At 34.7% G+C, this 17,085-nt stretch overlaps 1 protein-coding gene across 6 annotated transcripts in view; it reads left to right on the top strand.

Moving 5' to 3' along the window:
* The window catches only part of PAPOLA (poly(A) polymerase alpha), a 58,136-nt gene that overhangs the window by 27,471 nt on the left and 13,580 nt on the right, over positions 1 to 17,085 (top strand). For all 6 annotated transcript variants that reach the window (XM_027570221.2, XM_027570225.2, XM_027570223.2 and 3 more), the window contains exons 11-16: positions 957 to 1,077; positions 2,033 to 2,117; positions 7,065 to 7,118; positions 7,637 to 7,756; positions 9,265 to 9,374; positions 13,393 to 13,514. In XM_027570221.2, the coding sequence (XP_027426022.1) occupies positions 957 to 1,077; positions 2,033 to 2,117; positions 7,065 to 7,118; positions 7,637 to 7,756; positions 9,265 to 9,374; positions 13,393 to 13,514 (612 nt within the window). The remainder of the gene's footprint in view (positions 1 to 956; positions 1,078 to 2,032; positions 2,118 to 7,064; positions 7,119 to 7,636; positions 7,757 to 9,264; positions 9,375 to 13,392; positions 13,515 to 17,085) is intronic.

Genomic DNA, 17,085 nt, shown 5'->3' with positions numbered 1-17,085 from the left:
GTTGTGTTAGGAAAACTGTTTAACGTTTACATGTGGCAGATAACTTCTAAGCAGTATCACTCTAATTACTATGATGTAATTGTAAAAATTGGTTTGGATATTTCAGATTACAAAAACCTGGTTGGGATAAAAGAAGAGCTTCTGTTCCGCTTTTTGGGAAGTTACGACCTTTACCGCTTACTCAGTTTAAATGTTACCAACATGCACTTTATTAATTGATAAAAGAAATACAGGTTTCAGTAAGGCTTTTTTTAGGTCTATAAAATTCTATTTTTCTATTAGTTTCCTATCTTACTGCAGTATTGAAAATTAAGTCAGTTTTAAGTCTGTTAATTACATCAAGCTATCTGTTTTCAAGTTTTCCAAACCTCAGGCATTTAATTTTGGAAGGATTTGAATTTACAGTTTCCTTCGTGGAAATATGTCACTTATCATTAGTATACAGATTAAGTTATTAAATCATTTCATTTTTTCTTAAAATAACACGGATAATATAGCCTCAGCATGTGTTAAGAAGCTTATACTTCCTATAAGTCAATGGTATATTAAAACTGTTTCCATCTTGTTTAAAATTTGTTTTGGAGAGAACACTATTTAGTATGACATTTCTGAAAAGTGTAATTGTGTGTGCATCCCCATTTCTGTTGTTGAAAAAAGAAAAACTAAACATCAATAGATGCTCAACTAGAACCTTTTTTGCTTGACAGGCACACTATTTCTAGTAAGGTTGCCAGGAATAGTCATGCCCAAATGATCAAATCTTCAGTTTAGACCAAATCTCTGATTCTCTGAAGAATTCCTATAAAAACAATGTCGCCTTACATGGTTTTTCTTTCTCAACTCCAGCTATGAATGAAATAAAATTTAATCATTGGTTCAGTTTAACAAGGGATAAAAAGTCCAAGTATCTGTTGCATATGTACTTGAAGAAACTGATTGGCTGTTGTTGTATGTAGGTAAACCCCAGTGATAGGTACCATCTTATGCCTATAATTACACCAGCATACCCACAACAGAACTCCACGTACAATGTGTCCGTTTCAACACGGATGGTCATGGTTGAGGAGTTTAAACAAGGTAAGTGTTTATCCTTATGCTCTCCTTTATACACGAAGGATCTACATACCATTGTAGACCCAGTAGTTGGCTATGCAGTTTAAAATGAAGAAAGCATTCACTGAAGTGGGTTTTGGTGTTTATTGATTGATTACAGTATATATTTGAGAATTGACTTGAAAAACTCAGTTTAATTCCTTTGAGGCAAAGTATTTTTGGTTATCTGCTAGAAAGCTAACCAGTTTAAAGCTATCCCCTTAGCTGGCCCTTTATGGGCTGCCTTAGTGCTGTACAGTTACCATGTAAAGTTTTAAAATGCTACCAGTTTGTCTCCACTGGGTGACCTGAGAGATGCTTTTAGCAAGCTATATACTTGAAGAGAGCTTTGAGCAGGATTGGGGCCAAAGTGCCTATTATTTTGGAAGAACCTCTAAACTTTCTGAATCCCAGTAGTACTGTTCTAATTTCTTTGCCAAAAACGGTCTTTGAGGGAAGTAGCTGAAACAGGATTATTTGATTTGATTGATAATAGTCATGGAAACAGAATTAGCTGTACCACTACCAACTTCAAACTCAGTGTAAAATTCTTTTCTGTAGTCTGAAGAGGCTCTTCATGGGAGAATGTTGCTTAGAAACATCAGGAAGCTTGTTTTTAGAAAGGCAAGACTCAGCTTATGGGAAATTTTTCTTTCTCGGTTAACTCCAGTGCTTCAGTTTTTGGAAAGAGTCATCCTATGAGCATGGCATTTAGAGTAATGGTAATTTACCAGAAATTTGACTCTCAAAAACTCCAGCTTTTTGAAAAGTGTGTATGTATGTAAAAATCTCTGTGCTCTAAAGTCATAGGCTGAAATTGCTATTTGTTAAAATTAATGATTTTAGGATTATAGTGAATGCATGTGGTATGTTTAAGATCTTTAAAATTCTAGATTGTTAGACTGAAGCATGCCAACATTTTAATATGTTTTTAATTTAGGTCTTGCTATCACAGATGAAATTTTGCTGAGTAAGGCAGAGTGGTCCAAACTTTTTGAAGCTCCAAACTTCTTTCAAAAGTACAAGTATGTATTTTAAGGCATGTCAGACATGTTGCTCTCTTAAGTAATGGTTTCATGGTAGCATATGTGACATCTCCTCTTGCTAGACTAATGTAGTTTTTAATTTTCCTTTAAACATCTTCCATAGAATTTTCCTTCCTGTCACAGAGGGTGTACTGTTTTTAGTAAACCCTTTCTTTTTTCTTTGTCTGGGTGAAGTGTAGCCCTTATAGTTTCCTGCCTGGTATAACCAAACTCCTACGTTTGTAGCAACATCACTTCTGTAGGCGTCTTGTCATCACCAGAACTCTCAATCCGTATGCCTTGGCAAAGGAGTGAGCAGTTAAAATCTGCAGTTACTGTTCTCTCTTAGGAAATGAAGTATTTTCAGCCAGTTCTGGAAACTTACTGTTGAGATTCTATATAACCATAGGCAGAGCTTATAAAATGTCAACATAGAGTCAGTAAAGTGTTTCCAATAGTTCTAGCACATGATTGGCCTACCATTTTACCCTAATGTTAATAAAGCCCCTTCAGATATTTCTTGGAATCTAAGTGGGTGTAATATTTTTTACTAATGATTTTAATATAATGATTTAATACCTTAGTACAGGTTAAACGCCTGATTGTGTTGGTTTTGATGAAAATTGTAAGTTATAATAAATCTTACTTTTTAAAAAAAAAAACGGACTTGCACTTTTATTTGCCCTGAGCTGAAAACTTGCCAAAGTCCCACTTAAATTTTTTTTTCTTTAATGCTTGAAACTTTCCTGACCATTTGATCTTGTGTTGGATTGTGTTTTGTAATAATCTAAGCAAGATTGCTTTATGCTATTTCCCCAATTAAAAACAAGAATGATGACCTTCATGATGTCTCTGTGTTTTGTTTCTGTATCTTTTGCATGAAAAAGCAATATGGAGCCAGCTTAATTGTTGTGTTCTGGGAGCACTGCACTGTCAGTTAATATTTAAATAGCTTAACATTGAATGCTCTTGTTTACTACTTACTCCCCATAAGTTGTGCTTTTCCATTTGGCAGATAATTTTTTGTTTTTTATTTTAACCGATGTTGAGGAAGTACCTTTGAACATTTAAACTAATAAAACATATATTCTGATATTTAAAAAGAAACTACAACATCAAAGTACATAATTGCTTGTATGGAGAATAAGGAAGAAACTGGTTTTATAGAAAAATATCAGCATCTCTTAATCCCTGAGAATCAAAGACTAAGCTAGATTCATTCTTTTTCCTGTTTCACTTCCTCATAGGACTAAGGTGGGTAGAATGAAGTTCTTGAAAGTACTTAAGTGGCTTCCTTCACTTGAAGAAAGATTAATTGTTGAAACCTTGATAGTGTCATCTATTTGAATAAATTTGCATTACTAGAACTTCCGAAGGTTTTTTTTTTTTTAAGCTTAATCTTTTGTCTTTTAGAAGTTTTAAGCTATCCTTTATGCCAAATAGTACCTATAAGGGCTTCAGTGGACTGAGTAAAAGGTCATAGATTATTGTCTTTACTGAATTCTCTTGAAACAAATCATTGTAGATGATCAAAAACGACTTCAAGCATGATTAGGTATGAGGAGGTAACAACAAGAAGAGGAAATTATATCAGAAAAATTTAAGTTTTAGCTGTGAGTCCTGAGAAAACAGATTTGAAAACATGACAATAATGGGCTAGTTTTATCTATACCGAATCCTATTTATATTTTTAACTTCTCCAAAAGTTTTCCTCTTTATAATATCTAGTGCTTACTATCATTAGAATGTAGAGGTAGTCACAGGTTTGAATTTTTCTTTTAACGTATCACATGTAATACTCCCCAAATTGGCTGTACAACTGAATTGAAATGCTTCGTTTTCTCTTGAGTCAAAGTTGGTTTAGCCTTATTTGAAGTATATCCTGAAAGTAGTGCCATTTGTTATGTATTGGATTTTAAATTGTAATATACCTGCCTGTCATTCTTGGAAGGGAGGGAAGCATGGGGGAAATTCCATTTTCTTAAAAAGTAGAAAAGTCATCTAACAGAAGATCTCAGTGTTCCTTAAGAAAAAGGGGTAACCTTGCTTTGTGCAATTTTAAATAACTATAAGAAGACATTTTTCATGTTTTTCCTTTAAGATAATTCGAGTTGACACGTAGCAATGAAGTAAATCATTGACATAGGAAATGGTGAATACTTATTTCAGGTATTCCATTTCACTAGGAAAAGAAGGAGGAAAGATAATAGCAAGAGGCCAGCATGTTCTCTAAGGTGTAAGATTAATTATAATTTCAAGGAGTATGTGTGAATAGAATAATTTAGCCTTCAAATGTTTTAAAAACTTAATAAAATACTGAACTTTAACTCTTGGTCCTGAGTTAAAGATGGAATTATAAGGATTTTTCTCTAAGATAATTAGATTTTTAGTGAACATATCTGAGCTATAATCTACCTAGGTAAAATATTAATGTGATGAAATGGCCAGGAAACCTACTTATATACTGTTTTTTGGGGGTAAATAATTTTTAGGTAATAAAAGCAACTAAATTGTTCTTAGGAATTTTTAAATAGGTGTTAATTCATTGGGGATACATTTTTACAGTAAAATTTTTTATTGGAAGCTGGAAATCTTTAAATTTGGGGAAAAGTTAATGACTGTTGCATTGACTTCAAAGTGTCTCCTGAAGGCATTTGAGTATCTTGAGCAAATAAATGGTGGTGGCAGTTGGAAATTGGAGATCCCCATTCTTTGGGGCAGCAATAAAAAAGATATGTAGTCTGAATTTAGAAATACTTCTTTTGGTCTCTATGTTTTCTGATAGGGATCTTAGGAATTGAATACCAGTTCTGGTTTTTAAAACTTAACAAACTCGGTTGGTATTTTGGTTTCAGTTTCTTAGCTGGATGAGTATAAATGGATTCCATTTTATAAATGGATTCCTAATGGCAGGTTATTTCTATTAAGCTTAATTATTGTATTTTATATCTCCTTTTATTGCTTAAATGTGGCTGAGTAAAGGACATAACCACGCCCCCCAGGCTCCCCTCTTTGCAATAAGTGCCAAAGTTGAACTTTTTAAACTTCAAAACTTTAAACTTTGAATTCCAACAAAATTATGTTCAAATGGATTGTATGTTTTGCCTTTGTAAATAGAGAACATTTGTGCATCATTTGTTGAAGACTCAGGTGGTAATTAAGAACATCCATTTTAATAGTGTGGTAAAAGTAGAGACTGAGAGTCTTATCCCTGTCCTAGGTGAATGCAGACAACTTTGCTTTTTTGTTTTTGTGTACATGCCTGCTTTTTATAGTTTGTTGTCTCCTGTTGTAAGTTGTTACACTTCTGTCGAGAGAGCTCTTCCTCCATCTTCCTTCGCCCCGCCCCCAGCTGCCCATTTCCAATCTCCCAGGGACTGGAAATCGGGTTACTGAGCTTGTTAGGATTTTGGTGCATTTAAGAGAATTTAAGGGCTCTCAGAGTGGGTTTCTGTGTACGTAAAATGCATGAGCTTTTAGTGCTTTTATGTGACTTTTATTTATTTGAGCCATCTGTTTGTTCTGTATATTTGGTTTGATCCAAATAATGCTGAACAAATTTAAACTGGTGGTAAAGGAAGTACTGGTCTGTATGGATTTGAGCTGCATATTCACATATCTGTCTACATGTTTTCATATTTATACATACTACCTCCGTTACCGTAAGTTTGATAAGTCCTTGAAGTTAGCTCATTTGAGCCTCACTTTTCCCCTGCCAGTTAAAAGAGGCATTACCCTATATTACAGATGACGTATATATACAAGTCTCATACCTGGGTTACATAGTTATGAAGAATCATAACCATTTTTCAGATACTTAATGAGCATAAATAATAAGTAATCAAATGGAATAGTTTAAGGAAGAATGGTTAAAAATGCTTTAACTTGCCAAATTTTCACTGTCCCTTGCCTAAATATCTTCTCTCTCTCTCTCTCTCTCTCTCTCTCTTTTTTGATGGCTAATTTAAACTGGGGTTAATAGTTTTTTCCTGGCCTATGTCAGGTATTTGGTTTTGGTCCGAAACCTCATTTATAAGATGTGAAAGATAAGGGTTTCAGCCCTTTTTTTTTTAAAAGAGTAAACTAATTTAAAAATTTTCATCATACTCTGGTTTTTCAGACTAGTATCCATACTAGGTAATGTCAGTTTGCTTTTTTGTGAGGTAGGTTCTGGTGAGAAGTTTGGCTTCCAGCACCTCTGAAATGGGTTCTGTGGAAGAGTATATTGGACTGAACTTTTTTAGTATCATAAAATTACATGAATTATATTTTAGTTGTAAATAGTTTTAAAAAGATTTAAAATAGTATTTAGTTTTGATAGCATTTTGTAAAATGAAAACTTGTCTTTAATGGGATTGGATTCTGCATAAAAATCAGATTTCTTCTTTGCTCTCATGTTAGTCATGTCTGCTTTTTAATAGAAATTTATACTGTTACTTGAAAAAAATCATGAGGCCTGTCTTCAGTATTCAGTTTAATTTTTGCTACCTATTTGAGCTAAAAAGCATGGTGTGTTTGAACTATTTTTGAGCTTACTGATGTAATATGTATACTTAGTGATCCTGTTTTTGTGGCTAAAGCCTTGGTGCATTGTTATTAAAACAACTTTGTTATAGTAGATTATATTTTAGTGAGCAGCTTATAGATATAAAGCATTCCACCGGAGTCTTTGAACCAAACTATCAATTAGTGTTTATTCATTGTTCTTGAATTAAGCTGCTTTGGGATAATTTATAAAATCACTCTTTTTCAGAAGAATTAAACTCACCAATAGTTAGAAACTTGTGGTATTTAGCTTTTATGATTTTATGTACATTTTGAGATTGCAATCCCCCTTGCTAAACTGTTGCTGATCTGTAACTGTAACAAAGCTATTACATTAGGGTGTTAATATCCAGCACAAAGCAGTTAAATAAAATAAATAGCATGTTGTCTTTATCTCCAAAGGCATTATATTGTACTTCTAGCAAGTGCACCAACAGAAAAACAACGCCTAGAATGGTGAGTATAAGATTAGACTTTACAGAGAAAATAAGCAAAAATCAATCAGATAGCTACAGAACACAGCAGATGGGAGAAAGTTTGTCCTCTCATCCAGTCTGGTTTTATTCATAAATGGAACTTTACTACTTGTAATGGAAGTGTAGGAATTTGGGGATCCGTATGCAACTTTGTTTTTTGTTTCCCTTACGGAGATCCATTTATCATTAACTATATTTAAAGTGCTTTGTTTTAGCTTACTGATTTTTTTCCTTTAAATATTTGCAGGGATGTCTTTTGTAACCTTCTTAGTTTGAAATGTGGCTTGATTATCCTTCCTCAGTTTTTGCTTCAGCATTTTTGTTTAGAGCCTAAGACTGGTTTTATCTATGGGAGTTCAGATGGTTGAACTGCCCTCACATGTATTTAAGTATGATCTTCATATTACTGCTTTGTGTAACATATTTTGACTTTGTGCATTTTATTTTATTTTTTAAATTAACCAGAATTTTCATTAATACTAAGTGACATTTGTTCAGGGTGGGCTTGGTGGAGTCAAAAATCCGAATCCTGGTTGGAAGTTTGGAGAAGAATGAATTTATTACACTGGCTCATGTGAATCCCCAGTCATTTCCAGCACCCAAAGAAAATCCTGACAAGTAAGCAGTCTTCTAATTTAATCTAGTTGCCTTCTCTCCTTTTTAACTTTTACTCATAGAAGCTTTCTATAGGCAGTTTTTAATAACTAGAGTCACCATTCTGTTGATCACATATGGCACAAAACCAATTTGAGATTAGTAGATTAGGTTTTCCAGATCAGAAACACTGAGGAGACAAATTATTTCTTGAGAAAAATCAATACTAAAATGGTTTTCTCTGGTAATAGTCTAATGATGGTACCTATGAACTAATTAGAGTTCAAATTCTGCATATCTGCCTTTTAGCATTTCTTAAAATTTCTTTCTTCTCACCCATATTATACAGTGGTCGTCAGAATAGCTGCTATCCCAAACATGTCTTGCCTTTCATCTTAACTTTTTGAAAGAGAGAACATGCTTTCAATTTACCTTGCAAAAAATCTGATTTGTGATAGATTCTGAAACACTGGGAAGATCTGTTAATAAAAGGCTCACATTATCCTTTTAAGGGTCTTTCATAGGTCAATTTCTGGTTCAGTTGCTGTATTATTATTTATGTGAGATTCTACTTTGCCTGTACTTTGTTGCATTTGGAAGGTGAGGGGAGTTTTAGTAATGAGCTTTTTAAAAAAAATAAAGTAGCATTAAAGAAAGATTGAAAAATATAGGCGAATCGATCATTTGAGATTGTACTGCAGTGGTATAGCCGTTACTCTGATTTGTTGATACAGATTATTTCCTTTTGCAATCCTGTAAAAAGTGTTATTTGAGCTTTTTATAATTTTTTGTTGCTGCAGTCTTAATTATTAAGACTGATCCATTCAGCACATAGATGATTAAATGTTCAAAAGTAGCTGAATCACCCATTGTTCCTATTATTACGCTATAGTCAAATTACTGTTCATGTCATCTTTTCTTCTTTTTCTTTTTTTAAAAAAAGATTTATTTATTTTAGAGAGAGAGCAGGGGTTGGGGGAAAAGGAGCGGAGGGAGAAGGAGAGAGAAACCCAAGCAGGCTCCGTGCTGAGTGCTGAACCTAACACGGGGCTCAATCCCACGACCCATGGACCCATGAGATCACAACCTGAGCCGAAACCAAGAGTCGGATGCTCAAGCCGACAGCACCACCCAGGCGCCCCTCATGCCACCTTTTCAACTGAGTTTTAAAATTTTAAGGAATATATATTAAGTTCTAGTTAAAATTTTATGGCTAGAATAAATTTTTTTTCAGATTTTTCTAAAATGTGTTATTCCTTTTCCCTTGTTAGTTTGAACATAATTTTTGTTGTGCCTTTGGTACTTTTGGATCATCATTAACATTGGCTGTCAGTACCCTGTTTAGTAATAGGAATATGAAGGGCAGGCATGGGGGAGAACTTGGAGTTTTGATGGAGTTTTGGTTTAGAACTTTACTTAGTTTGCTTATACATTTGTATTCCAAGTTTTTCCACATACCTCAGGTTGTCAACCACATTGATAATGTTTTCATGAAGTCTTGATAAACTAGTAACACTTTTCTTACTTTGCAGGGAAGAATTTCGCACGATGTGGGTGATTGGGTTAGTGTTTAAAAAAACAGAAAACTCTGAAAATCTCAGTGTTGATCTCACCTATGATATTCAGTCTTTCACAGATACAGGTATATCTCTCCTTGGATGATCAAAACACGTAACTTGCATATTTGAATTTGTCTTCGTGTGACATTTGCAGTAACTGTTAATTGGGAATATTGAACAGTGATTATCAGAATAATTTTAATGTTTTGGATTAGATTAGTTTCAGTCATGTCTAATAGATAAATGGGTTTTTTTCCTTTGTGATTTTATTAAAGCACAGGGACGGGACCCGTGGGCAGAAAGAGCTGCCACAAAATGGTTTTGGCGTTGTTTTGTATTGTAGGTTAAAGTTAAGTAGGACCATTTTAAATTTGTTCACAGTTATTTATGAAATTAGAAACCATCTGAGTATTTGATTGTGTAAAAGACTGAGTCTGTGTCTGACTGCCTCAATAATCTTGAGGCTTAGACGTTTACACAGCTAGACTTCTGGTGATGTGAGGAAATTTTATTCTCTGTGTCAAATATAGACACGTGTTGATTTACGGGTATAGGGTGATTAGAGCTATATTTCAGATTGACCTATACCCTGAGAGAGAAAACTGAGTTATAACAGTTTATCTAAAGAACAAATGGGTGTAGTTCACAGAAGTGAAGGCTATATATAGATGCACAACTATTCAAGGGAATGGTGAATATGCATAGAGACAGTGATGAATATACAGGTCCAGTGACTAGAAGGCATACTTACGTAGTCAGGCAGTTGCACCTGTGTGTGGAATCACTAGCAGTGTGACATCTGGGAGCTGCTCCTGATCGGGTGCTGTCTGTTGGGATTCTGACCATCAGCAGCCTTGCTGCTGGTGATTCAGTAGCAGTTAAAGTTTCAAATGAAACAAGATGAACTCTAAATGAGACACATGGCAGTTGCCTTCTTGGAAAATTCAGATTAAAAATATTCTGTTTCTTACGAAAACTTGAGTTGCTTTCTTTCAAATAATTGATAATTGATAAGTAGGTTTTTCATTTTTAGGAATATAAGTGGAATATGGCACAGTTCTTTATGGTGAGGAACATTGAAAGATAGTGTCCCTAGCAAGTAGTAACCCTTAATAACCGTGACAACAAAAACACTCATAGATTTTTTAGGATGTGATTTGGAGGGTGGTAACTCCACTTGCTGAATGCCACAGAAGTGTTTTTTTCCAGAGTAAAAATTCTGATATCAACTTAAACTATAAACTAAGAAATCATGTAGAGATACTTGAATTAGAAAATTGGTTCTGTGCATTTCATCTCAGTTGTTTATCAAAGATTGTGCTAATGAGCCATCAAGATTTTCAAGGAGCTTTTATTTTGGGAGGGAAATGTTTAGTTGTCCTGGACCTTGAAACATTTTAATGGAATACTTTGTGGGATTTTCTTTTTTCTTTCTTTTTTTTAATATTTTATTGGAGAGAGCCAGAGAGTGCTCATGCGCATAAGCCCACACAAGCGGGGGGGGGGGGGGGGGGGGCGGGGGGGAGGTGCAGGGGGAAGGGAGAAGCAGGCTCCCCACTGAGCAGAGAGCCCCACTCGGGGCTCCATCCCAGGACCCTGAGATCATGACCTGAGCGGAAGGCAGATGCCTAACCGATTGAGCCACCCAGGTGCCCCCTTTGTGGGATTGTCTTTTTCTTTTTTTTTTAAATTAATTTATTTTTATTTAAATTCAATTAACATAATGTATTATTGGTTTCAGAGGTAGAGGTTAGTGATTAATCAGTCTTCTATAACACCCAGTGCTCATCACATCATGTGCCTCCTTAATGTCCATCACCCAGTTAGCCCATCCCCCTACCCCTCTCCCCTCCAGCAACCCTCAGTTTGTTTCCTATGCTTAAGAGTCTCTTTTGGTTTGTCTCCCTCTCTGATTTCGTCTTGTTTTATTTTTTTTCCTCTCTTCCCCTATAATCCTCTGTTTTGTTTCCTAAATTCCATGTATCAGCGAGATCATCTGATAATTGTCTTTCTCTGATTGACTTATTTCGCTTTAGCATAACACCCTCTAGTTTCATCCATGTTGTTGCAGATAGGAAGATTTTATTTATTTTTTTTTTGGTGACTGAGTAGTATTCCATTGGATATATATACCACATCTTCTTTATCCATTCATCTGTTTATGGACATTTGGGCTCTTTCCATGGTTTGGCTATTGTGGACATTGCTGCTATAAACAGTGGGGTGCAGGTGCCCCTTTGGATCACTACATTTGTATCTTTGGGGTAAATACCCAGTAGTGCAATTGCTGGGTCTCAGGTAGCTCTATTTTCAACCCTTTGAGGAACCTCCATGCTGCTTTCCAGAGTGGCTGCACCAGCTTGCATTCTTTGTGGGATTTTCAATTCTCAAATTCTTACTTCCAGTCTCTTCCAACTTCAGATCTTTCCGATCTCAGGTATTGGTAGCTATATCCCTGTAGTTGTTCGAGCTAGAAATCTTGGAGTCCTCCTTGACTCCTGTTTTTCTCATAACTTGATGTTAATGCGTTAAAAAATCCTTTTGCCTCTACTTTTGCTATCCATTGAGATTCCTGCTACTAATTGCTATTTCTACTGCTATCACACTAGTCCAAGCCATTTGTCATTGCTCTGTTGTATTACTCCCATTACTACAGTTTCCCTGGCCTGTCCTAGCCCAGTTATTAATGGGATAATAGTTATTCTCACCCAGCATCCAAAATGATACTAAGCCAAATCATGTCTTGCCTGCTTAAAACCTGTAATGGCTACCAATCTCATTTGGAAAGAAGTTGAAGTCCTTCCTTACTGTGGTTTGCAAGCTTTTAACTAATCTGGCCTTCTCATTATGTCTGTGGCCTCATTTCCTGTTATAAGTTCAGAATCCTTTATTCCATATGTCTTGGGGCCAGAAAGTAATAAAGTTAGTAAGTAAAATTCCTAGTGGGGCTTGGAGCAACATTTGGTAGTCAGTGACGGTAACATTTCTTCAGGGAACTGTTCAGGATTCACATTAAGCAAAGGTAGAGACCAAATAGCCACAAATAGGTGAGATCAGGGTTTGTTTTTGTCAGATGAGTTTTGGTGCCAATTATAGGAGGAACTTATGTGTCGGGAGCATTTGGGATTTTAGAATTGCTCTTAAGGGATTATGGATCTTGACTTTTCCTTCTCCTCAGTGGCCTTTTTGTTTTACTTAGATATTCCAGACATGCTCTCAACTGAGGACATTTTGTCCTTGACCTTGGATCTTCCTGGAATGCGGTTCCATCAGTTATTTTTGCTTACTTCACTTTCACTCTCCACTCTGATGTCCTCTCACTTTCTATGCTGAGCTTCTTGTCTTCTTCCCTACTCAGTTTTTCTCCATAGCACTATCATCATCTGATATGAAATATATTTTACTTTATTGTTTCCTCTTTATTGTATTGTCCCTACTAGAATGTAGACTCTGAAGTTCTTTTGGTCTCTTATTCTCTGCTCTATCCCCCGTGTGATACAGTATTGGTGCTCAATAAATAATTTGTCATATGACTGAGTGAATGGATTTTTCCATTTGGGGATTCTCTGGAACTTACTTGGATGAATTTATCTTTAGCATTTTCTTTTTGTTCCTGTGACCTCTATTATTTGAGTTATTCTGTAATAGAAGATGTTAACTACTTGTCTTAAATTTTTATCCTATAGGTTCTTGAAAAGGTATCTTTGGGTTTAGTCAGTAAGTTTGACTTTTGCTGCATTTGTTACATAATTGGGCTAGAATTTTAAATAATAGTGGTAGCACAAAAGGGTATGAAGAAGCCCTTTTTTTCCCAGTTCTGCTTCTTAAAGAGTTACTCTTCAAAGTTATTATCTTAAGAGTAATTAACTGGAAGAGTTAGTATACTTTGTGCTTTTATTCGTTATATAGACCTTGTGGTAAAAGGTACTTAGAGTTTGCTCAGGCAATGGATTATGTCAGATTAGAGAGAATATTGGCCTGATAGTTTTATGCACAGGATTGCTAGAAAAGGATCCCTACTTAGAATAGCTTCTCCTAGGTGAGTTTAACTGCCTTTGTTAAAATGTTTCTATTTCTTGTAACAATTTCCTAATTGTGTAGTTTATAGGCAAGCAATAAACAGCAAGATGTTTGAGGTGGACATGAAAATTGCTGCAATGCATGTAAAAAGAAAGCAACTCCATCAACTACTACCTAATCATGTTCTTCAGAAAAAGAAAAAGGTAAATTTAGAAAGTACTTACAAAAGCATTACTAACGTAGTGTTTTTACTGTATTCAGTCTGTCAGTACTTCAACATTTAGACTCAGTTTAAGTCATGCTTGAAGTAGATCACAGCATTTTAAAAAAAATCTGTTCCAGGGAGCAGTTCCATTATGTGAAACCTTGCTCCCAGTAGCGTTTCTTGCATGTACTTGCAGACCTCAGATAGATTAGTGGCGATGCTTCCTATCCTTATTTTATGTAAGTTTATAGTCTCTTTCAGAGTCTTATGTTCTTATCCACTCAATACCCACATCAGTATTTAATTTCCTTTCCTTTAAAAAGTAAACTAGGTAATATGTGGATAAATTAATTATGTGACTTTTTATAAAAATGGCTTTGTTAAGAATTATAGATGGGTATTATTGAAAAATTAAGTTATTGAATATAAAGATCACAAACAGAGGTGATCAGAGTTAATGTTTTGTAGAATGTCGTTCTGGTAATAGTGCTTCCTGTTGAATAACTTATAGCCATATTCTTATTTAGACTTGCTATAAAGGACATATTAGAATTTTAGTGCATAGATGATAATTACATTTTTACTTTATGTGACTTCAAGAATAGGTGGCTTATTTCTATAATGGAATATACACTGCAGTGAAAATGAATGGATTAGAGCTACATCTATTAATATGTTCATTTAAAAGGTTCTGATGAATATGTACTATTTAATTTTATATAAGGTTTACAAGTTTAAAAGATGTAAAACAATATATTATTTAAGAGACTATGAAAGAAAAGTATAGCATATATTATGGTACAGGTGTCTTAAGTCAAGGACAAGAACTTTGGAGTAGATAAAGCTGGTTCAATTTCAGGTTCCACTGCTTCCCAGCTGTGAGACTTGGGCCAGCCATATCATGAACATCATGTTCTTGATTTGCTTCTTCTCTAAAATTAGGATAATATATTTACCTACCTCATTAGATATTTTGTGAGGATGACAATGAGTTAATACCTATAACAAGGTGGTTTTGGCTAGTGCTTGGCACATTGCGAATGCTCATTTGTTTCTGTTATCACCATAACTTGAGGTAGAGGTACTTTTTTATATTGGTCTAAAATGCAGTTTTAAAAGGCATTTTTGTTTTTAAGGTAACTTAGTACATTAAAGCTTTTATGTGACTTGTTTTCCTCTCAACCTAATGCTTTTATGAGTTAACCAAATAATCTAGAAAGTGGCAAAAAGGTACTGATCTTTTCTCAAGCCATTTTATTTATTTGTAATAAAATATACATAAAGTTTGCCATTGAGTAATTTTATTTTTAAATTAAAATGTCAAGCCAGACATTTGTCTTCTGATTGTCCCTTGGTGTTATTAATAAGTTTAAGCAACCATACTTAAATGTGTATTTACTACATGTAAAAATACATAACCATTTTATGTGTTTTTGGAAGTCAATGTAAATAGGTTGTTATGTTCTTTAACACTTAACCTATTTCTATTTTATTAACACATTTATTTATAACTGAGGTTATTAGATTTTCCAGAACCCTTGATCCTCAGATTATCTTTTAAAACCCCTACATATATGGTATTGTTGATTTTTGAAACAATGGAAGTATAGTTTAAATACATCTTATTTTTATTCTATTAAGGTATTATCTATCTAAATATAATCTCCTAGAAATAAAAGTTATTAGTGTTCAGAAATAACTTTAAACATTGTATTTATCAAATAAAGCTTAACTGTACTCTTATCACCCTGTAATAGCTACTTTTCACCTCTCAGTGTGTGTTTTTTAAGTTTTTTTATTTATTGAGAGAGAGAGAGAATGGTAGAGAGCATGAGAGGGAGGAAGGTCAGAGGGAGAAGCAGACTCCCTGCCGAGCAGGGAGCCCGATGCGGGACTCGATCCCGGGACTCCAGGATCATGACCTGAGCCGAAGGCAGTCGCCCAACCAACTGAGCCACCCAGGCGCCCTCAGTGTGTGTTTCTACATAGACTGTTTGGTGCCTATATGTAACCACATATCATATGTATTTTTAAAAGGTTTTTGATGGTACATACCCTTTTGTGACCTGCTCTTTGGGTGTTTATTATGTGTCCAGATTACATTACATTACAGATACTATGTGGCTGCTTAGTATTTTTTTACATGGCTACAGTATGATTATATCTGTCCTTATTTGACATCATTTGGACTGTTTCTAAGGTGCTGCTAGTAAAATAGCACTTTCTTGTTTTTAGTAGTAGTAGTATCTAGAAATCTAGATCCATGAATCTTTTCTCTTAGACTCTCATTAATAGCTTCCTTTTATTAACTGCTATTTGCAAAGCCCGGTACGAATGTTTTTCTATATTTAATGATAAAACAACCCACAAGTATTGTCTTTTATAGAAGAAACCAAGTGGCTGATAAACTTGCCCACGTTTGTATAGTAGGAGATGTGAATGGGACCTAGGTCTCAGTGCAAAGCGTATGTGTTTATTTCTCTCTGTAGTATGTTCTGTCTTTATCTTTTATTTGAAAATGTGGATAAAACATTTATGATGGCTTGGCATTGAAGTCTCTTGTGCCAAACTTGATATAGACAAAGGCAAAGCAGAGCAACTCTTTTGTGTTCAAACCAGCTAGTTAAAACCTTCAGTTTCATAGATCATCCTCAGCAGTGGCCTGTTGTCTCACAGGTGTTTGATCACCTGGTCAGGCAGGTAACTGTAGAATTAGTATAACTTACTTACTGTACAAATCCTTGTCTGGCGGAGAGTGAAATTGGTAGCATTTTTGCATAGGAAAGAAGCTCATTAGAAAATTCATTTCACAACTGACTTCATAAACAAGTGGCATTACTTTCTCTTCCTCTCCATCCTGCCAAATCTCATCTTCCCCATTTGATCAATATTGATTTATGTACAAAAGTAATGTCTGTAGTGCTAGATAAAGAATGTCTTGTCATTTGGGGAACTAGAGTGCGCACACGCACACACACACGGGATGTGGGTTTTTGTCAACAATGCAGTCATTTCCATTAAAATGTTTCTGTAGGTAAGTGGAGCACCAAGGCTTAAAAGTATTCTGGAAAAAAAAACTGAAGAAATCAATTTGATATTGCAATACTATTGGTTGTAGAAACAGAAACTAAGTTCTTTAGAAATCAACTTTCATCCCATAGAAACATAGTTTAAGCTTTATTTTAGTTTTCCTATATTAAGTAACATTTTGAGTGCTTTGATTTTTAACAAGCAGGACTAGCATTAGGATTTACATGTGGATATTAGATTTCACTTTCAGGAAATTATTTCTGCTTCTCTTTTCACAGGATAATTTATACTATTAGATGTACCATGTTAAAATTCTAAGTTGGCAGTCAGAGCACCAGAAATTCTTGGTTTTGAGAGAGCCTCATTTATTTATAGATTTTTAGAAGTGGTACTATGCTGTACTTATTTGATGGTTGTTTTGACATTACACAATTTTATGTTCATTGTAGAATAATTAAAAATTGATTTAAAAAAATTGGGCATAATCCCAAAAGCCAGATATACTCATTGCTAGTATTGGGTTTATCATTAAGACTTTT

This window comes from Zalophus californianus, chromosome 6, assembly GCF_009762305.2.
Source record: "Zalophus californianus isolate mZalCal1 chromosome 6, mZalCal1.pri.v2, whole genome shotgun sequence".
Classification (NCBI taxonomy): domain Eukaryota; kingdom Metazoa; phylum Chordata; class Mammalia; order Carnivora; family Otariidae; genus Zalophus; species Zalophus californianus.
Note: the sequence above shows the minus strand (reverse complement) of the source record. Positions and strands in the feature narration are given on the sequence as shown.